General features: G+C 39.4%; 1 protein-coding gene across 5 annotated transcripts in view; it reads left to right on the top strand.

The window, feature by feature from the left end:
* PAX5 (paired box 5) overlaps positions 1-23818 on the top strand; it is a 269099-nt gene that overhangs the window by 63941 nt on the left and 181340 nt on the right. For all 5 annotated transcript variants that reach the window (XM_044270849.1, XM_044270841.1, XM_044270823.1 and 2 more), the window contains exons 4-5: positions 3990-4054; positions 8879-9007. In XM_044270849.1, coding sequence (XP_044126784.1) covers positions 3990-4054; positions 8879-9007 — 194 coding nt within the window. The remainder of the gene's footprint in view (positions 1-3989; positions 4055-8878; positions 9008-23818) is intronic.

The raw sequence follows: 23818 nt of genomic DNA, 5'->3' as shown, positions 1-23818 counted from the left end.
GCTGTAAAACGCTCAGGTGTGAACTTAGGGTAAAAGGCTTTGGACACCTCTGGGGCAATTTTTTTTAATGATTGCATTTTACTAATTTCAGGCTAAAAATACATTTTCAATTGTTCTTTTAATTATTAAAAATGTTCAGCAGTTTTTGAGAAACAGGGGTTAAAAAATCAGTCTATTTGGAGACTGTCGCTCCTGAGTTCCGCCAGCTGATGGCCCATGTGAAGCCTTGTCTCTGACCTGATAAACACTCATTATAACTAAACTTATCAAACTGATAAGAATATGGCTTAAATGAGGTCAGGAAATAAAAGATAAAGCTTCACATGAGCTATCAGCTTATGGGACTGAGAAGTGATACTCTGAAAACAGATTTTTTTAACTCCTGTACCTCAAAAATGGCTTAACATTCTTTTAATAAAGACCAATAAAAAAAATGACTTTTAGCCCAAAATGAGTGAAACGCAATTATAAAGAAAATACCCAGACGGTGACTATAGTCTTTAGGTTGGCATCCACCTGCATCTATTTTTTGTGTATCTGTTATTTGGATCTGCTAAATTGAAGATAGAAAAGCAATGTGACTCCAGCTTTAGGGCTGTATTACAGTCGCAGATGTGTTCCCCAGTCTGGGACTGAATAGGTAAATATAGTTTTATGTAGTTTCTTCAGTTTCAGTGTTCACTCAGTAACGTAGCTGTCACATATTTTTTTCCCACAGTGTGCTAATTTGTAGAGATTAGTCAATGTATCCTGTTATCTACAGGTGGAACTAAAAAAATTAGAATATTGTGCAAAAGTCCAAATGAAAAGGAATTGCATTAATGCAGCTTAAAATTAGAATTTTGTGAAAAGGTTCAATATTCTAGGCTCAAAGTGTCACACTCTAGTCAACTAATGAATCCATATCCCCTGAACAAAGGGTACCTCAAAATTGTGTCTTTGGAGTTTCATAAGCTATAAGCCATAATTAGGCCTTCTGCACACGAACGTGTGCGCCCCGTGGTAGTGCTGCTGCCCCGCAAATTGCGGGCCGCAATGCACGGACACCGTCTGTGGGGCAGCCGCAGTGGATCGCGGACCCATTAAAGTGAATGGCCGTTCCGCAAAAAGATAGGGCATGTTCTATATTTTTGCAGAATGGAAGTATGGGAAGAAACCCCACGGAAGCACTCTGTAGTGCTCCCTTACCCTGCTTTCACACCTGAGCGTTTCTCAAACGCGCGTTTTACGCGCGTTTTTGTCGCGCGTTTTTATGCGCGGTTTTTGTAATAGTAAACGCGCGTTTGACGCGCGTTTGTGTGATTGACTGCAGTGTCCTATGGCCACAAACGCGCGTCAAAACGCCCCAAAGAAGCTCAAGTACTTGATTATGCGTCGGGCATTTTACAGCACGATCGTACGCGCTGTAAAACGCCCAGGTGAGAACCATTCCCATAGGGAAGCATTGGTTTTCATGTGTTGAGCGTTTTACAGCGCGTTTGAACGCGCTGTAAAACGCTCAGGTGTGAACTTAGGGATAGGGTTCCGTTCCGTGCTTCCGTCCCGCACCATTCCACATCTCCTGATTTGCGGACCCATTGAAGTGAGAGGGTCTGCACCCTGCGTGATGCGGAATGCCCACGGAACGGCACCCATGTATTGCGGATCCGCAAATGAGATCTGCAATACGGCAACGTGTGCAGGAGGCCTTATCTAAATTATAACAAATAAAGGCTTGAAATATCTCATATCTGTAAAGAATAAATCAAGGCAACTGGACTTACTGTAGATTTCTTGAAAACGTTTCACTCGTTCTTCCAACGAGCTTTCTCAATTCTGAGTGATTGTACAAAAATTCTGGGAATAAATATGTAACTGAATCCACATCTGGTAATTATACCCGGCATTGCATGTAATGAGTCTATCTCATATGTTAGTTTCACCTTTTATGTTGCATTACTGAAATAAATGAACTTTGCACCATATTCAAATTTTTCAAGTTTCACCTGTATATGTGCGGTTTTAAACACATAGTAACATAGTACATAAGGCCGAAAAAAGACATCTGTCCATCCAGTTCAGCCTATTATCATGCAAGTTGATCCAGAGGAAGGCAAAAAAAAAACTGTGCGGTAGAAGCCAATTTTCCCCACTTAAGGGGAAAAAAATTCCTTCCCGACTCCAATCAGGCAATCAGACTAACTCCCTGGATCAACGACCCCTCTCTAGTAGCTATAGCCTGTAATATTATTACACTCCAGAAATACATCCAGGCCCCTCTTGAACTCTTTTATTGTACTCACCATCAACCACCACCAACACAACAGCGAATCTGCATGGAGACATTACTTTTTTTGATAAAAGGAACTTACTAGATCTGATTGTTGCTGAGGATGGATTAGTTATATACAGTATATCCAGCAGTAGATCCCAACCAGATTCCTGATAAGTGGATGCAGTAGTTGCTTTTTTTTTTTAAAAGGGTCATCACTTTTTAGTACTGCAGTAGGATTTCTCTGCTCAGGACTAAACTTACAGAAAATAAAGTTCTGTAGAGCTACTGTATAGAGTATGGTATAACCACAGAAAGAAGGACAGAAAGCATAATGGTCCTGAAATATTTAATTTTTCTCAGCAATATTTCCTGGTGTGGTGTGATTTACAAATCTCAAAATTAAAAAGTATGTGTACACTATATATACGTGAGGTGTCATTGCTGTCTTTGGAATTGTGCATTTGGAAAGACCAAAAGACCTCCTCCTTGAGAAGACAAATCACCCATGTACACCAGATTTCATTTGTGACAGTGTTTCACCATTGGTAGGAGATGTTCTCAAAAATAGAGCAGTGTCCATGAAATACAGATGACACAAGGAGGGCGATAAACAAAGAGGGATTCTTCATGTACATCTTCACCAATGAAACACTAACAGATGTTCCACAGACATGGAAATGTGAACGAGGCCTAAGATAAACATCTTTCGTTTATCTTTTCTCAACAATGAATCTTATTAGGTTCATATTGTCATTGTCAGCTAAAATTATAGCTCCAACATAGTCCCAGCAAAGATACATCCCGATTGCTTGATTTGAAGTCACTGCATTTACCTCTATCTTTTCGACTATCATAAAGAAGTCATGCAGATAACACCTCCATGCTTATCCGCTTATACATTCCAAATTCCTATATGATCAGCCTCTTTTTTGTTGTTTGATGAGTAATTTTAAATGAATATGAATTCATAAAAAAGCTGATAATTGATGTGTAAATGTCCTGTGTGAAATGGCTTCGTGGGTCTCATTGTTGGTTTTCAGTGCTGGGTTCCTGTGTTCAAATGCAACTAAGCTCTCATTCACATTTCCGTTTTTCACAGACGTGTGTTATCTGCATTTTCCATGGCAGCACACATACCCATTGAATTTAATGTGTCTTTTCACACATCAGTGGTTTTCCACTGACCCGAATCATGAAGACATGTACTTCTTTGGTCCGTCATGTGGACCAAACATGCACAGTCTATGGGTCTGTCAAAAACCACTGACACAACATAGATGGCATCCATGTTCTGACAGTGTTTCACCATTGGTAGGAGATGTTCTCAAAAATAGAGCAGTGTCCATGGAATACAGATGACACAAGGAGGGCAATAAACAAAGAGGGATTCTTCATGTACATCTTCACCAATAAAACACTAACAGATGTTCCACAGACATGGAAATGTGAACGAGGCCTAAAAGAAACATCTGCATGGAGGTTGTGTGATCTCCCCAAAAACAGGAAATTGGACCTACATTGTGTGCATTTTTGAGGTAGATGAAAGTCCCACTGGGACTGATGTAAGTAGTGACAGCACTGCAGTGTATATTGGCGCTATTTAAGAAACAATAAAAAAAAATAAAAAATTTGAAAAGGTCTCATGAATAAACCAAATTGTTTCTTCTCCTTTGAGAGGTCTTATATTCTGGCATTCCAGCAAACAGTTAATTGATATCTTTCATTCTGAATGCAGGATCATCCGAACAAAAGTTCAGCAGCCTACAAACCAGCAAGTACCACCTTCAAACCACAGCATAGGTAAGAAGCTTGTAGTAACTACTGTACGGGAAACATCTGCGAGGAGGGTTCATTGTTGGTAGGGCTAGAACATTTGACATTGCTGCACACCAATTCTCCAGAAAATCGAGCTCCTCTGTCATCCTCCAGGGGCTGAACATGGTAAATTAATTTTATAAATACTGTTAAAGGGTTTTGTGTTTTACTGATTATTATGATAAATAGATTTTACCCTGGGACAGAAAATTGAAATCTACACCAAAAACGCTAACAGGGGACCATGGTATGTTTGATAATTAAAGTAATAAATCAAAAAATAGATACTTATTCATAACATTTTATGCATCATTAGCCAGTAACTAGTTTAAATATGCTCCTCTCCCCTCTCCATCGTTTATTCATTCCGGTGTTTTATGCAGTTACACTCTTGAGTACAGAGGTGGGCAAAGTTTTTTAACAGTTGAAGATGAAACTGCCATTGGCAGTATGTATGTGTGAATTTATGTGCTTACTTCAGGATGAACGTTAGATAATTGACACCCAGGTTCTGAGCAGTCATGTTAAAAGTGATCTGAAGTTAACAATACATTACAGTAAAAATAAGGCAATATATCTACACATAGATAAATCTATAGGAGGAACTTTCACCATTTCTGTCATGTCCGTTTTAGTTCTGGAGCATCATTTCTTACAATTCTCCAAAAACGAGAAAGAACCTGGATCACACTTCCTCATGCTATGCTTTGATCTAATAACTGCTTCTCAGCATAATTAACATTGCTTCTCAGCGTCATAATTAATATACAGGCCCCTATGTTGCATGCTTACATGAGGCCTTAGGATACATTTTGATCAAAAACATATGGGCAAGTTATTGGTTCCAGAGTAACCTTATTTTAGTATTAAATAAATTATTTTACATTTTTTTAACTGTTTTTGTCAGAATCAGCGTCTACTGGAGAATCATCCACTACTCTGGTGGGCCGGTTCAAATCTGTAAGAACCTGGGTTCTAAAGATATAACTAGAAAGAATATTTGATTGAGAAACTAAATATAATTTCATGCATCAGTTGTGCAATCAATTTAGGTCAGTTACACAAAAACAAAACAAAACATACAAGACATACTGAAAAACAAAAAACAATGGCATAGACATGTTATTAGAGAAACCCCCTGGTGCCTTGTAACACTTAATGCAAAATTAGGTATATGTACTGCATTAAGGGGATATTATGGAACGTGCTCACAACCTAAGCTCTCTCCATTCATGGTGGATGCTGGGAACACTCACTGGCAGTGATCGAGATCAGAGATAACTCTGACCCCGGCCAATTAATGGCACTGTCAATTGTGACTGCGGCATCTGAGGCATGAGACATAAAATGCGGGCCTCGATCAGTTGCTATGACAGCTTGGGGCATTATAAAAGCTTCCAAGCCTGCCATAGTAGACTGCCTGTTAAACCGTGACTGCAGCATGGCTTAAAAGGAAGCCTGTCAAAATCCCATAGACTGCAATAGTATTCTATTGCAGTCTATGGTAAAAGTGATCTGAAGACTGTATATTAAAGTCCGCTAAGAGGACTAAAAATTACAATAACCAAATATTTTTTTCAAACATACAAAACCCCCCACAAAAATAGTAAAAATCTAATCACCCTCTTTCCTAACATTACATATATAAATAAATAAAAATAAAATAATAAACATTATCCGTATCGCCCGCCCGAAAATGCCAGCACTTAAAATATAAAAATATAATAAAATAAGTAAAATATATAAAAATATTTAACAGTCGTATCTGAAAAAAATTGTGATTATGTAGACCAAAATAAATAAATCAGAAAGGGCATAGTTGCAATGTTATTAAAGGCTGCCTGCACAAGTTGCGTATTTGCACGCAGAAACTGCACATGAAATTCACATTAAAGCAGCATTAAAAAATGCACATAAATGTCCACTATTTATTGCGGTTTTGGTTCTTTTTTTGCGTGTTTTTTTATACTTTTTTTTGCAGATTTTCTTTTTATGTTAACAACCCCAATGAAGTCTAAGGAGAAAACCACTATATATAACAGGCATGCTCAACCTGCGGCCCTCCAGCTGTTGTAAAACTACAACTCCCACAATGCCCTGCTGTAGGCTGTTTGGGCATGCTGGGAGTTGTAGTTTTGCAACAGCTGGAGGGCCGCAGGTTGAGCATGCCTTAAATATAAGATGCAGAATTGCACAAACAATTGACATGCTGCGGATTTTAATTGCCGCATGGCAGGTCAGTTTCCGCACGTAAAACATATGCAAAGTGTACATGATGAGATTTGTTAAATCCCATTCAGTTTACTGGTGCTGTATTACCCTGCTGTATTTCCACGTGAAATATCATGTCCGTGCTCATTAGAATTTCATTCTTTTTGTGTGCAGTAATTTTAGCAGGTTCAGTGCAAACACATGATTACTGTTTCATTTATTGCCTACGAGCAGAACCGCTGTAATTATGAGCACGTGGAAAAGCAGTGGGATGTCAGCACATACATAGACTATAGCCATTGCCTTGCGGCACATATTACCGGCATGCATAGCATAGTATTAGCAGCTGAGTACGCTCTATGAGGGTGCGGACAGTATTTATTGATTTGTAAGCTGTTACTTTAAGCAAAATCTCTGTAAAAACAGTTTACCGAGGCCATAGAATAGCTGCAAGATTAGGCAGCCTGGCCCGGATATTCTCTTAACTTTACACCTCTTTATAGATGCAAATTGATGATCACACATCAGTACAATACAGTCTTGTCTGGGTAATCCTTCTTAAAAGGGTTTCCCCAAAAGGATGGAGGATTTATACCTTCATCCTATTTAACATTCTGTGTTGTGCCAAAGACTTATTTGCTGCTCCCTTTGGAGACGTACCAGGGTCAGCAATGAGGAGCTTTATACAAAGGGTTCACTGAAGCAATACTTTAGTTAGTTATCCCTCCGACTGAAAGATCTGCACACAGAAAAGGAAAATGGCATTTGTTGCCACTTTCTAAATTCCACCTGCTAGCTTTCCATATAGTGCGCACTGATTGAAGATCTCTCCTATCTCAGACGCCGACCTGTAATATGTCCATTCAGGCACAGGCTCGTGATGGAACGCTGCTTGAGATGAACTTTCCGGGTGTATGGTGGACATTGTCTTATTTCTATACACCTTCCAGTACCGCTCTCTGAATAATGTATGTTGTGGCAATCCTCACTTAGCAGAAAATGGAGCTCCTGAAGCTGCACCTGCTAAGACCTGCCAATGCGTACACACCAATGTCGCCATATATTTCCGTATGGCGGTGACACAGTTACATCATTTTGTTATCTTGGGATGTATTCAAAGAGATAAGGAGCCTGTATAAGGCTCTGCCCACACTAGGATTCTGGCTTTGCTCTGCCGTATGTGTTGCATGACATACCACCAGTGCTTAAAGGGGTTATGCCATGATTGATGTAAACAATGAAAATCAGACATCATACAGTACATGACAATCTCTTTGTAACAAAGCCAAAACCAGAAGTGAAACCTACAGAAAAAAGGTATGGTCTCTATACACTCCTGGTTTTGGATTACGAATACTGATGCTAAAATACTGACCAATTACTGACCGTGTGAAAGAGGCCTTAGGCATTGCTCCCGCACTGAATCCGGACCCATTCATTTCAATGGGTCTGTGTACATGTTCCGGCAGAGAATAATCTGGCTTTGCCAGAAACTACATGATTGCCGTCCAGCCCCATTAACTATGATGGGGACCAGCGGAGATCTGTCCACAACCTGGCGAATATGCCAAGAATCGGCCGGACTAAAACCTGCTGGAACAGCCTGCCATCTCGCTAACACGTGTGTGAAACTAGCCTTAAACTGAGCACGTTCGACCAGCTCAGTGAAATGGACAAAAAATAAGGAAAATAATAAACAGCAGGTGGCGCTATACAGATACATTTTATTGAATAGCTCAGTGGCTATACTAAATTTATAATGACATGTAATTACAAAAGTATTCAAATCCAGGTGCTGGTTTGAAAAATGTAGAACATGTTTTGTGACACAACAACCCCAGGCCCCTTTGATCTATCTGCGGAATGTCATTCCCTGTTTCAGGTTCTGTTGGGTCTCCATCATTTTGAATGCTAGAAGAGTCCTGCATGCAACACTATTCTTTCCATCAAATGTGCTGAGTGGACTGAGCCTGTGATGGCAGTGTGAAGAAAGCCTTAGGAGTGTAATATACTCTATGGCAGACTTTTCATCATACTAGGGGGGATTTATCAAAACTGGTGTAAAGTAGAACTGGCTTGGTTGCCCATAGCAACCAATCAGATTCCACCTTTCATTTTCCAAAGGAGCTCTGAAAAATGAAAGGTGGAATCTGATTGGTTGCTCCCCCAACATTGACTTGAAACCTTTATCAATAAAAAATGGATAATATACGGTACTTTGTATATCGATTCCTCAGGGTGGAAACCTTCACTGCTTCCTAACATTGGATAGAATCTGTTCTGGTCACTTGATATTTACAAAGCTGCTCTGTAAGGAGCCTTGTCCCTGTGTATCACATGATGAGGACAGATTTTCATCCCCTGAAGGTAAACAATGAGGGTTGCCATTCACTGACTACCTGCATTTTTCATATAGACAATATATATACAAAAAATATATATACACAATATATATACAAAAAATGCAAACCTTTTCTTCAGAAAATCAGAAAATATTATTTGTTAAAAGTAGAACACTCCTTTAAATATTGATGGACTTTTTTAAGAGGCCGTTCATTTTTACAAAGGTAAATACAGTATTTTGTGCTTTTTTTGCAGCTTCAACTGGTTCAGTGACTCAGGTCTCCTCTGTAAGCACAGACTCAGCAGGTTCTTCTTATTCGATCAGTGGAATTCTGGGAATTACGTCATCCAATGCAGAAAGCAACAAACGCAAGAGAGATGAAGGTAATAACTTTTCATTTTTCCTTATGGAGTAATTGAAATGTAATAATTCCTAATTAAATAAAGCAGTAAGGATATAGAAACTATCATAGGGATCAGCAACCTTCGTCACTCCAGCTGTGGTGAAACTACGACTCCCAGCATGCACACTTGCTTAGCTGTTTTCAGAACTCCTATAGAAGTGAATGGAGCATGCTGGGAGTTATGGTTTTTTCACATCTGGAGTGCCGAAGGTTGCTCACCACTGAACTATCATGTAGTAGACATATCCTGTAGAAGATGGAGTTCTTGCCAGTTATTCCATTGAAGAACACTACAGTCATCCTCCTATCATTTTGACATGGCTGATAACAGAGAACAATAGGATTTATTCTTATTTATTACAATAGATTTTACCTTTTTAGTTCAAAAGAAATCAGACTTTTTCATGATTTGAGTATAATTCTCTCTATCGTTTCTGGTTTTAGTTTTGCACATTGGAGGCTTATTTTACCCCTGCAGTACACTAACGCTGGCCTGCATTAATCACAGAACCATGAACTCTGCCTTGAATGAACACTCCCATTAAAAACAAAACACAAAACAAACAAAATAATAACATACTAACAAGCTATGTGTGAATATTTTATGTATTTTTATATTAAAATGGGTGGATTGATTTCTGGATATAATTTTGGAAGTCACTCTAAGTATACTATTAGTGTTCCTGTCCATAGTCTTTAACTTCCTCTCTGGAAGTTTAGCACAGGAGAGCGTCTCACTTAACACTCTTTGTCAGACCATCTGTCAGACCATGGAGGGGTGTTTACTCAGTTAGAGCCTCACACCTCTGCTATGTTATCCCAGTAGTATGGCTGGTTGTAGCTTCTCACATTCTACTAATCAATGCAATGCTCCTCTGTTTGAATGTCAGTCTAAACCTATCAAGATATCCATAGAGCTGTTAGTCTGTCAGTCATTCCAGCCCTACTGTTGTAATGAGGATTACCTTGCAGATAAACCCTTCCCTATGAGGCATACATTGAGATTACTTTGCTCTCCCATCAAGAACTTTTCTCTCTCCGAGCTTACTTCTACCAAGAAGAAGACCTATATTATTTATTTTTAATTGGCAAAATAAAAAAGCCAATAATTCTAATAAATATTTGTTTTCTATAACTATATTGAGGTAGTAAAAAAATATCCCTTTCTGGTAGAGTTGTTCACTTTAAGGGATTTCCCAATGAGTCATCAGCACTGGCTGATGGGACCACCACTGATCCTGAGAATGGGCTGCTTTTGCTGCTGTCATCCATAGAGTTGAGTCACAGACACCGATGACTGAACCTCAGAGCTGGCCTGTTCTCATTATGGCATGATGTAGTCATGTAACACTACTTTGGGAAAACCCCTTAAAAAAACATTTTCCCCCCAATAAAAATGACATGAAAATAAAAGCCCATGAGTTATCTTCTTAGGTGATGATGAGTTCAGTCTACTTGATCTTGGCGCTCTTCAAAGATGCTGAGTAGCAACCACTAATGCTGCTAGTAATGCTTTCCTTCATTATATTTATCATATAAAACACAAATTTTTTTCATGTTGAAAAGACACAGATATTCAGGATATCTATGGTGACTTAGTGGTTATCCCAGACATTTTGCTCCCTTGACTGCCCAGTAGCCTCTGCTTCTGGGGTTCTGTGTTTGGACCTGACCAAGGACAACATCTCCATGGGGTTTGTATGATCTCCCTATGTTTGTCTGGGTTTTCTCCAGTTTTTTCATATACTGTAAAAACATACTGATACGTTAATTGGCTTCCTATGAAAGTGGCCCTACTATGTGTTCAATCTGGAATTTAGCTTGTGAGCCCCGTTGAAATCAGGTACCAATGTGAGTTATGACAATATGAGTACAGGGCTGGATAATATGTTGCCGCTGTATAAGCAACAGACATAAATTAAATTTCTAGCTCTCTTATTGTACTGTCCGAACAATATAGCAGCATGTGATGGTTGCTGTTAACAGTGTCCTCCAGGTTATGGTTCTTTTTAAGATTGGTTTTGGTTAAGTGCGCTTTAATGTGCCATGGTAAATGGGGCAATCTTAAATTCGCAGAAGAACTGAATATACAAGACCTGAACCATGATAGATATGCATATGGGAATCATTGAGCGCCTTGCTGTAGGGCCTAGTCATTTTGAGCAAGGTTTTACTGCTCATTGAATAAAGGTGAGAGAGAACTATAAAATGCATGTTCAGTTATTAAACAGAGGCGAGCAGTGCAGAAAATGATATTCCACTGTAATTGAAGATTTTTTTATGCTCCTTGTAATTTTAAGGTAGATTGAAATTGCACTTTTATATGGCAAAAAGATCCAAAAAGTTTTAGCCCATTACCCTTACATCTCATTATTAGCTAGATAAGGGTTATTGGACACATAATGACCCCTGAGGACCATAAAGTTTAATCGCCCAGGTTGTTTTGTGTTAGTAAAGTCTCCGTGAATGCGCTTCTTACTCAAACAGAAGCTATATTGTTTCTCAGCTCTAAACACAGATGGAAGAAAATCTTTAAACGTCTTTAAAAATAATGATATTACTTTATGCTGGCAGAAATTCTATACCGTTCAGCTATGGGATTTTGGAAATTAGATATCACTAGTGATCCAATGGAGGAACAAATGTATTATCTCCTTAAAGGGGTTTTCTAGGATTTATGAGCTATTTACTTATGGCTCATAGCATGGATCGCCTAATAAACGAGTTATATTTATCTATTTTCGCGGTCCCGATCTGCCATCGGTATGGACATGGTCACATGGACCGCTGCAGCCAGTGACTGGCTTCAGTGGTGATGTGTCCCCAATAGTGATGAGCAGCAGGGGCAATATTTGAATTCACGATATTTCGCTAATATTTCGGCAAATATTTGTCATAAATTTGCGATTTTGAGAATTTGCTATAATTTTTTTGTGCTAAAATCGGCAAATAATGATGTGCATATTTTGGCGAAATACGTGCAACTTCACATTTTAGCAGACTGACTACATATTACTGATTGGTGCACTAAGTATTGTTGTGAACTTGTGACATCACAGCACTATGTCTGTAGCATGTATGTATGGACAGCAGAACTTATCACACTACCTAACATCAGCTACACTATATCACTATCTAACCTACACTGACTATCTCCCACTAACTATCTGTATTATATATATGAGCTAACTATTTATCTAATGTGATGTAAATACGGATCCCAGAAATGCGGATGCGAATCCCGGAAATGCGGATCCGGATCCGTTCCAGCCCCATTGAAAGTGAATGGGTCACCCATTCCACAAATTGCAGAACAGATGCGGACCCAAATTACGGACTTGTGAATGAACCCTGCAAGAGCTCCTGTCACCAGGATCAACTCTATTAATGCAAGTATACTATCAGGTAGGTTTGATACTGCTGATTAAAATGATACCTGTCTTGTGAAAATCGGTTGTGGTGTTCCCACAAAAAAAATTGCAAATGATGGCTTCTGTGCACTAAGGGGCGGGACTAACCCCTCAGCTTCCCATTACTGGCCACGCCCTCAGTGTACTGAAACCCTCATTTGCATGAAGAATAAAAGTATTTTTTCTCAGGAACGCTGCAACCGATTTTCACAAGACAGGTATCATTTTAATCAGCGTGATCAACCCTACCAGGTATTTTGCCTAGTTTAATAGGATTGATCCTGTTGACAGGTGCTCTTTGAAGGGGGTTTCTGCCTTTATATAAACAGTAATACATAAATAATAAAAGTTTTATTACTATATAATTTAAAAGTTCTTTCAATTCCTAATTATTTGCAAGGCATTTTTTTCGCTGACAGGCTGCAAGTTGGTACACCTAGCACTGCTCTCAGCTGAGGAAATTCCTTGTGAGCTAAAGAGCCTCAACTCCAGTCTGACACACTGTAGCAAAGTACCAGCTGTGGATGTACATGGGTCACGTAGTCAATGTACTAAGCTGCATACAGAGGGGCCACACACAGAGTCTGATAATATTAATACTTTCTAGTGATAAGTGGTTGCTGCAAATGAGCCTGTGAACAAATTCCTCCACCCTGAAGATTTTCCGCTGAGTGACATCTGCGAAGAAGCTTGATGGACTTGGTGCTGTAGTTTCCTATACACTCATTTTTTAAAGGCTGGATACTAAAAAAAGAAACTATAGATTTGTTGCTTTGATGTTTTTAATCTGTTTTCATATTTTTAACTCTATATCTTACAAATTTCATAGAGCTACACCTCAGACATCTGAGAAAAATTTACAGTACATTCATTTTTGGCATGATTAATAATTTAGGTTAAGGGTCCAATTTTTCACAAATCTAAAAATCTATATCTTATTACACAGTGAGCATGGATCAGGCGGTTCTTCTTGCTGCTACTCCCTCCCACATTCCACACTGGAGTGGAAGGGCTTATGAATTCCTCAGACCTCAGAGCAACTTGTATAGAGTTGATTTATTACCTTTTTGTTCCTCTAACTCCTGGCATTTTTTAAACAGATGTCACCAGCCCTTAGCCCAGTGGGTTGCCTGCTTGGTAACAACAGGGGCAAACCAAATCAAACAATCTTTATTGGTTTATAGGGTTCAGGGTGTTATTTTTTTTTCTCCTGTTCTAATATGGACTCGGAGCAGATGTGACTTAGTGGGAGATCAGCTGTTTTTATTTTCTGAGAAAGGACACATAATGGAAGACTGACACAGGGGGCGGATGGAGTCTGCACAGAAAGGATGTCGGAGAAAAAATGGAAAAAACAATAGGTGTCTTTAGAAACTCTGTAATTTGTTTTTTATTCTCAAAAAGTGTCACTTTTACTACATTTTGTGATTTTGATATAGAAATGGATTTAATAAGAAATTGTTGGGAAGCTATCTGGAAATTATAGTGTTGAAGTTGGAATTCGTGCTCTGCTGTTGGAGGGTGTCCGGAATAGAGTACCCTCTCTACGACATCCATATCCTCTAATAAGAAATATGGAAACATTCTTAATATGACTAAACTCCATTATTATTAATCATTTTAGAAGGAATATTGGCTGTTGGTACTCATTTTCTGCATATAGGTACCCATACCTAATGTTCATTTATTTTTTTTGATTCATGACTGCTTGGTTGCTTTTTAGCTTTTTCCAGAAGTGCGAATTTGTTAAAGGGGCTGTGCACTCCTGGGGGCCCCTAGGGAAGACTCTCCAGTGTGGCTGGACCAGCAGACGGAAGCATGCTTCCCTGATCCCCACCTCTGGGTCCTGGCTCCTTCTTGCACCCATGCTGCTGCAGTTCTCACCCAGTGAAAGCTGCAACGACACAGAGAGAGTGAAGGAGCCAGAAGCCAGGGATGGGGATAAGGAAAGTATCATTCCCTTCACAGGTGCGGCCACGCTAAGGGTCTTCCCGAGAAGCCCTCAGGGGTGAAAAGCCCCTTTAAGACCAACATTTCATACTCTACTCTTAATGTGAAGTGCACTGGAATAAGGCCAAAAACAGTATGCATCGTTGTGCCAACCGTGCACCACAAACTGAAACATGCAACAGCTATTAGCTGGCCCAGATTATAGTAAATGTTAGATAGGCAGCCCAGCTACCTCCTGCTTAACCCTGCGCACATTTTTCTTTAGTGCCGAGAGGGGTGGAATAAGTTGCAAGTTCTTCTGGCTTGCACCATACTTTTATGGCTGCACCAATAAGTATGGCCCTGATCTATTATAACCGCCGGTCTATGATAACCCCGCGTGTTGCTGTAGGCTGTGTCTAATTTATAAGGGGACATACGCCTCGTCATAAATTAAGAGCAGGCTTCTACAGTCCATGCGCCTGAACTGGTTGGCATAGACTTAAGTCTTCCTCCACAGCAGAAAACTAACATGCAAGAAGTTAAATGTGACAGGGCTGCTGGCCCTGCCCCTCCCTAGTCAAGCCGCCTTTCAGGAAAATGGCGAAGGCAGCGGAGAAACACCACTTGCGTAAAAAATGGTGGGCAAGTGGTGTTGAAAAAATGTCAAAAACACAGTTTTCAACTTTCATGCCAGAAAATATACAATGCATTAGGATCCATGAGTTTTGTATACTACAATTGTGTCACAAAAGCCCTTTATAAATTCCTCCATTGACTGCAGCTTATCTAATGAGTTGGCCACAGAAACACAGCTCCTACATACCCTCCAAAGGATTCACATACCCGGATTTTCCCACAGATGCCAAACCCACATGTACCAGTTACAGGTGCCACCATGACCCTATAAGTCCTTTCACAGATGCTCCTATTAGTATCAGCCACAAATTTCTCGAAAAGTGCCAGCGACTTATGTTCTTCTCAAGTGCCACCAAAAGTGTTAACCAGTGGAATCCCATGAAAAACTCAACCCCATACTTGGTTGGTGCTAGGACAGACAGGCCCCATTGAAACACATCAAGCTTTTTGTCTGAAGTGCTGAAAGTGGAAGACTGGGACATGCCCAACCCCAGAGAACTTCCGTTGTGTGGCACTTTTGTCAAGTGAGCCAAGCAGCTGGTCATTTTTCCGTGGTTATAATGTCACAATTGTGCTGCAACATTTAGCAGAGTGTTTACATGCGATGCAAAATAGGAGAACATGAAAGATATGCATGGGTTTATTCCTTATTATATACGGCCTCTGTCTAAACATCCCTATTCCACAAAGCAGTTTTATTCCCACCAATAAAATGAACATAATATTATATGTCGTTTTTGTTCTGAAAAGATGGTCGTGAATGAACACTTCCTCTGCAGTGAATGTAGAAAGGCTTATAAAAAATAACTTGTCATTGCGCTATAAATCAGAGAACGCTGTGTATGGCCTGTGTATGAACACTAATAAACTATTGACTGCAGATTTGAAGCCCTACCAGTATGCCAAGGAGTACCACAATATACTGCACAGATTTTACCATTACTCTATGGAAGAAAATAGTTGAATCGATAAACCGGAGTCATCCGAAGATTTATTTCACCTTACTTGTACTGTAAAAAGCTTGCTAACATATTCTGTAGTGTTGTACAGAGTGGGGTTCTCTCTCTCTCTCTCTCTCTCACTTACTAGAGGCCTATTTAATGGGAAGCCAAATCATGGACCAATGCTCTCTGGGTGGTTCTGAAAATGACTTTGGTATTATTGATATTTTTATCAAAGAGAAAGCAAATTCTTACATCATGAGCAATGTTCACAATAATCCCATAAATTGAAGAATCTGTTCCATGTGGCCATACCCTAAAAGGTGCATACAGTGATCGGGAAGGCTTGGACATATATAACCTGTGTTCTCTGTTGAGAGTTGGGCTGTCACTGACAAACCCAGCTTTCGACTTTTGCAGATACACAATCTCCATGCAGCTGCAGACACAGCAAGGCTGTTGAGGAATACACATAAAATAGTTGTCTGCTGAATGATTGTTTAGCCGACAGCTATCACTTCCGATCCCCTCATACACATGAGTGCTTGGGTCAGTTTCTTGATACTCGGTTTCCTTATGGGACAAATCTTTTGTTACAGCAGTGGGAGTGGAACTGATGTGTCAACAAACTGGTTTGACTAGGCTAAACCTAAGGGCATTATCCTGGCAGACTCCTGGTATTCACCCTTTAACACTGGTACAGGGATCTGGACTTTACTGCAGGGGATCCACTAAGCTGCTACCTCCTAGTCCATGTGTAGTTGACAGCTAACTCACAGGGGTCAGGGAAACCGGTGCAGGGATCAGCCAATCTTGCAGTCAGTAACAGGCCATGGTTAAGGCAGGCAGAGCTCATGCGAATACTTGAAACATGTCCAAGGTCGGGGCTGGTAGCAGAGGATCACTATGATAAAAAGGCAGAGGTCAGGTCAGTCAGCAGTGGGTCAGAATGCAGTAAACAGGCAGAGGTCAGTACATGGGCAAGCAACAGGAGCAAACACTGTATCAGGAAAATAGCAAGCTAGGAACCTAATTGCTCAGGCACAGAATGAGACAAACAGCACAGCATACATGGCAGAAGCTGATTAGCAATTGGAAACAGCCTAGCAGCTGCACACAGAGGGGTTTTAACTCTTGCAGTACAATACAATGAGGTGATGTAAAATGAAAAATGTTCCTAATAGAAACACAGGACACCGGCTCACAGGGCAATTGCCGGAGTGCTGGAACTATGACACAGGGTGAGGGGAGCAGTGCCTGTGCCTGCCTGAAGTAGCAGGGCAACAGCGGACACGAACAGAAAACATAGCATCCTTTAAGGTCTCATACACATGACTATATTACAAGATTGTGATGTGGAGATCCAGGATGCCACCCCCATAGCCTAATATGGGCCCATTCTGTTCACACATAATCCACAAGATGGGTGTTACCAGTTGTTGGTGTGTCCCTGCACAGTCTGACACTCTCTTGGTGCCGCCAATGTGAGACTGTGCAGGAACACCCTCCCAACTGGAAACACCCATTTGGACCTTCTTTGCAAACTTAATTCTTATTTCTTAATTTCTAGGAGGACTATTAAAGGTATGGCACAACATAGAGTCATAAGAATAGATGCTCCATAATTATTACATAGGGAAGGCATGTAGTTACTAAAACAGACATGTCAGGAGTGGTTAAAGGCCCTTTTTAAATGGAATTACCAGTTTTCTGCTGCCCTGCAATCCTAACAGCTCTAGAGCGTGCCAATGAGTCCCCATATTCATGAGCTCACGCCTCTCCTCACCCACCTGCTTCTGATGGACAGCCATGAGCTCATGAATATAGGGACTCATTGCATGCCCTGGAGCTGTTCAATACGAGATTTTGGCAAAATGTTGGGTCAATTAAAGAAAGTGACCCAACATTTTGCTAAGGAGACCTGTCACTAGTTTATGTTGCACTTAGTTAGGAGACCATAAAACTGGTGAAAGATTCCCTTTAAGGAGCAGAATAATAAAAGTTGCATAATTATATTATCTATACTTTTTCTGTTACTTACGTATTCCAGAGAAATAAATAAATAAATAAATAAAATATATGTACAAAATATATATGTTTTATAGGAAATAGAAAAATCTAGCCGATCTAATGCATTTACCACATCTTCTCTCGCTTTATTCATTCCAGTACATTCCAGTTGGCCTCCTAATGCTCATTTATGGCAAAGCTAAATAAGTGCTGTGGAAATAGAGGCAGGATAGAAAATTGTAACCGAGCTGATATGAAGGCTGGGGAGGTAAAAGATAGATAGAAAACAAACAAAAGCCTCCTGATCTTTCTGGATGATTCCTAGGTGCCCTCCATTCACTCCATCCCCCGTTATCTTGACTTTATGAGAGTTCTAATGCACACAATTGAGATACTGCTTTCTGTGGAATTGCCAAGAAAACTACCATTAAATGATAAAGTGATCATGAAAAAGGATCAGTTCTGGAAAGAATGATGTTTGTCAATGGGAGATATGTGTTTTATTTACCCTTTCTCCAGCATTTCTTCCAATCAAATGGTCAGATGTTTTCATTTTTCCCTACCCCTACTTTAGATATTAGTACGTGTGAGTAAATCCTGATTGATTTCCTTACGAGATTTATTATAAAAATGATGTCCGATTATAAATTATACATATAAGGTTGCAGAAAGAGACAAAAAAAATAAACGTTGCTATTGATTAGTTGTCTTGTTGTAATATTTGGGGCTAGTAAGTACTGTAAATGGCATTTGCTGACTACCAAATATACATTCAAAAAGCATCATTTTAGCTAGGTGTAGCATATTAAGCATGCTCATCCCCATGTACCCTCAAGTAAGCATCTATTCAAGTGTCCTGAAAGAAATGCATAAAAGACATCTAAATCATTAAACCACATTTACTGAAGATAACTTTCTACTATTGAACACCATATTACTTTCTTATTTTATACAGGATGAATAATTTTGTGCTGATTATTTTTTTATATATCGAGATTGCGCTCTGAGCTTTGTTTGTCTGTTACAGAACTCCAAATACTCTGCATAGAGATACCAAGCAATGCTAAAATTATAGCTTCTTGCAGCTACCACTAGGGGGCACTTAGAAGCTTATTGCATATTATATTGAGTACAGCGTATGAACAGTCTGCAATAAAGTCAAACCCTCAGTGTTGTCACTTAACTCTATGTCTATGCAATGGATTTGGATCGAAGTGTCTGAAGTAGACTTTGATCTGAATATTAGGGAAAATTCTATTCGCCTCAAAGCCGAATTTCCTTGCGCTTCGTGGGAATTTTTTTTTTATTGTCCTTGAAATTGCGGTAAAAACAAAAACAAAAAACCCTCATCCATTTGCGCGTGAAGAGACCGCGGTGACCATCTTGATACTTCATCAATTGTATACTGCCAAATAAAATACATATGATATACAGGACATCAAACAGTTAGATAACAATACCCATAATGAAAGTGTCCAGTCAGACAAAGTGCACAGGTAACGTGGCCCACCCGTAACGCTGGAATCACCAGCTTCCTCAGGGGTCTCTAACAGAGATGTTGTACGTCTATTTATTTGTATCATAATTAAAAAAAAAACATAATCACCTGGTCAGAGGCAGAATATATTTGATAAGATTGACTTTCTTCACTATTTCCATCCTGGTTTCTTTAAGTTGACCTCAGTACCCTCTGATGTACAATATACAAGAATGATTGGGACTAATCACCACACAACAATGATTTTGCTGCTGAGAGAAAAACATGTGATTTAAACTAAAATGAGCGCGCTGATTACAGATATGAACTTGGAATTTGCTTGACACGTCTAGATTTTATGGTATACATGCAAAGCCTATTCAGTTATAATATTAATGCATTATATTGGAAGTTTTCCAATGGACATGTCCAGACCTGTCTGGACGCACTCAGGCACTCAAAATCTGTCCAGGCAAGCTGGACAGATTTTGATAAAGTGATCTGTTATAGTGCTATCAGTTTTGAAACTTAAAATGGATAAACACAAATGTGTTAACGATCCAGACAATTTCTGCTACATACGTGGCAAATACACTACTTATGATCAGCGCAAGAATCTGGCAAAGCAAGTGCATCTTGCTTACAAGTATTACTTTGACTGTAAACTTGGAGATCAAGATAAAATCTGGGCACCTCATGTTTGTTGCACTGTGCCTATGGTTTGGCGTGAGCAGAAAAATCACCATTCAGACTGTTACTATTGCATGACTAAAATCGCTGGATATTCAAAGAGAAACAAGTCACAAATTGTGTATCCTGACTGTGAGTCTGCTCTTAAACCAGTACCACATGATGTAGAGAATCCAGTGTCTGCTCCTCCCACAGCAGGAACGGCAATTGAAACAGACGGTTCTGATCCTAATGAAGAAGAAGATGTTGATTGTCATAATATATTTCCTGATCCAGTACAACTGGATGGTCAGCCGTACTTGCTAAGTCAATCAGATTTAGATGATCTGGTAAGAGATCTGTCATTACCTATAGAAAAGTCATAACTGCTAGCTTCTAGATTTCAGGAATGGAATTTGCTACAACGAGGCACCACAACTTCACACTTTTGTCATAGACACACCAAGTTAGCTGCATACTATGCAATGGAAAGCGATGTCTGTTTCTGTACTGATGTAAATGGTCTTATGATGGAGTTAGATGGTACACATGGTACCGATGAATGGAGGCTATTCATAGACTCTAGCAAAACAAGTTTGAAAGCTGTCTTGTTGCCCAATGGTAACGAAAAACCATTTGCTCCATTGGCTCATGCGGTTGGAATGAAAGAGACCCATGCTTCTATGGAGTTAATTTTGAAGATGATCGAATACTCAGAACATAAATGGAAAATTTGTGCTGACCTGAAAGTGGTAGCACTGCTGCTTGGCCTACAGTTAGGGTACACAAAGCATACGTGTTTCTTGTGCTTAAGGAACAGTCGTGATGACAACAATCATTACAAAATGAGACAGTGGCCTCTCAGAGTCGAGCACACAGTTTTTCCGTACAATGTACAACACAAATCACTGGTCGATCCACTTCAAGTTTATCTTCCACCACTTCATATTAAACTTGGTTTAATTAAATTTTTTGTAATTGCACTTGATCGTGATGGAAATGGTTTCCAGTATTTGAAGGAGAAGTTTCGCACACTGAAAACTGATGCTAAAATAAAGGCCCCGAAATCAACAAACTAATGCACGATGACACATTCAGAACAATACTCAACGCTCTGAAACTTGCAGCTTGGGATGCATTTGTGCTAGTAGTGCAGAACTTCCTTGGGAACAGATGAGCTGCAAACTATGCTGAATTAGTAGTCAACATGCTTACAGCATATGAATAACTTGGCTGCCGAATGTCATTTCTTAGATTCCCATCTTGACTTTCTCCCACCCAATTTGGGACATGTAAGTGACGAACACGGAGAGCGGTTCCATAAAGATATTTCTACAATGGACAACAGGTATCAAGGCCGCTGGAATCCCAACATGATGGGGGACTACTGCTGGTTTTTGCAACAGGAAAATATGACCGTTCACAAACGCAAAAGCAGATGCCTGAAGCACTTTTAACAGTACTTGGCTTTGCTCAAGTAAGACTTTTAAACTGAATAACAAGACTTTTAGAAATTTTGTTATTCCATTCCATTTTCATACATTATTTACTACGCAAACTTTGATGTAGATCAGGTAATTGCTGGAGTAAAACTCGTTCTGTTCAAAACTATTCAATGCTTTCCAAGTGCTTAATTCATTTAGGCATACTTATGCATAGCAAAATTTTGTGACGTGTTACAACAATTCTGACTTCCGATTTGTAATCCGCACACTCGATTTAGTATAGGGCAAATGGTTTTTGCTCAGTAGCAGATAAAAAGTTTTTCTTTTGTTGCGTGGTGTAATGAATACAATTGATCTAAAATAACTGTAGGTTTAGGTGATACTTGATGACTGAAGCTACCTTCTGGATATCTAGAGCATGTTGGTCTGCTCTGCTAAAATGAAAACTTCTGTGTATATTGATGTCTATGAAAGCAAAAATACAGTCCAAGTATAAAATACAATTTCCTTGCTAATATTAATAAATTATTTACTCTATCCTCTATGTAAGATCAAACTAGAAAGATAACGATTTGCTGAAGTATGAGGGTAATAGATTTTACATCGCCTTCCAAGGAAGGAGTTGTAATATTTGTCAGCTCATGATCATTCTAGTTACATATAATGTATTCACCCCAATGATAACACAAATCTTTCATGAAACATAAATGCTCTCCACTTCAGATATAGTTCATAAGGGCTTTACCTCTCCTGGATTGGCAGTATACTTCATCTAATGAGATAGAGCAATACAAATATGTCTGACAATAGTATAATGTGATGCATTAGTGGGAGCATTACTTACTCATACTGATGAGAAACTGAATGTCAGAAAGATAGTAAGACTAGTGGTAAAAATAATTTCCGTGTCAATATTAATCTCCAATCTAGATCACTTAGATAAAATTTAATTCCATTCAGTTGAATTCAAACCTGAATACAGGTCATAACCATAGTCTTCTTCCTGGAAGGCTTGAATTTTATGATTTGGGACATGTTGGTCTAATCACATTGAATATTATATAGATTTCTTTATGTTTTATTCTAAATTAAAGAGGTTGTCTCATATAGACCCATCTCCTTACTTAACACCGATTATAAAATTGGGGCTAAGGTACTTCCTAATAGATTAAAGAGGGTAATACCTAAGATAATTCATAGGGATCAAACGGGCTTCATATCAAGGTGCTCAGCCCAGGCCAACATTCGTATAACATTAATGAATATCCACTTGGGAGAGGACCGCTCCATCCTTTCATTAGATGCTGCAAAGGCTTTTGATAGGATGGAGTGGAACTTTTTGTGGGAAGTAATGGACAGGATGAATTTCGGCCCGAATTTTATCCAGTGGGTAAAGCTATTGCATGAATCACCTAGGGCGCGTATAAATGTGAATGGCTCTTTGTCGGACCCCTTTGAGTTACAACGGGGCACCAGACAGGGTTGCCCCTTATCCCCTCTTCTATTTGCTATCTTTTTAGAGCCTCTGGCATGCCGAATTAGACAAGATACGCAGATTTCTGGGTTTGGAGGCCAGGATTTACAGGACAAAATTAGCTTGTATGCTGACGATGTACTTATATATTTAAGGGATGGATATTTAGCACTGCCTTATGTGATGGAAATAATAAATTAATTTGGACTCTTCTCTGGATATGAAGTTAACTGGCAGAAGTCGGCTTTGCTCCCTCTAAATAAGATCCCCCCAGTCAAAGTGACGGTTGTTAGATGTCTAATGTTAACAGACTCATTGGAATATCTCGGGATCCGGATAAGCCCTTTGGTGAAGGATTATAGCAAATTGAATATCATCCCATTAATAGACAAAATTAAAAACAAAGTTTGTGTGTGGCGAAAGCTGACATTGGGCCAGGCAGATAGGATTTCTTTAATAAAAATGGTGCTTCTCCCACAGATACTATTCCAACTGGCGTCTTGCCCGATATGGATCGAAGATGCTCATTTTAAAGCTTTTGAGAGACTGTTTAATGAACTGATTTGGGGCAGGAAAAGAGTCCGTATTAAACAAAATTACTTATGGCTGGCAGAGTAGAATGGGGGCTTATCTCTTCCTTATTTGCGGGGCTATTATCTAGCCTCTCAGATACAGTGGTTTCTCTCCGCCCCTCTCAAGAGATATCCCCAACTTATCAGAAATTATGGAGGACCTCATCAGGATATATTTAGCATTCTGGAAATTGGCTATATGGGAGAAGAGGGGAAAAAGTGTAT

The sequence above is a fragment of the Bufo gargarizans genome, chromosome 1 (genome assembly GCF_014858855.1).
Source record: "Bufo gargarizans isolate SCDJY-AF-19 chromosome 1, ASM1485885v1, whole genome shotgun sequence".
Lineage (NCBI taxonomy): Eukaryota > Metazoa > Chordata > Amphibia > Anura > Bufonidae > Bufo > Bufo gargarizans.
The sequence above is the reverse complement of the archived record's forward strand: the minus strand, read 5'-3'. Positions and strand labels throughout refer to the sequence as shown.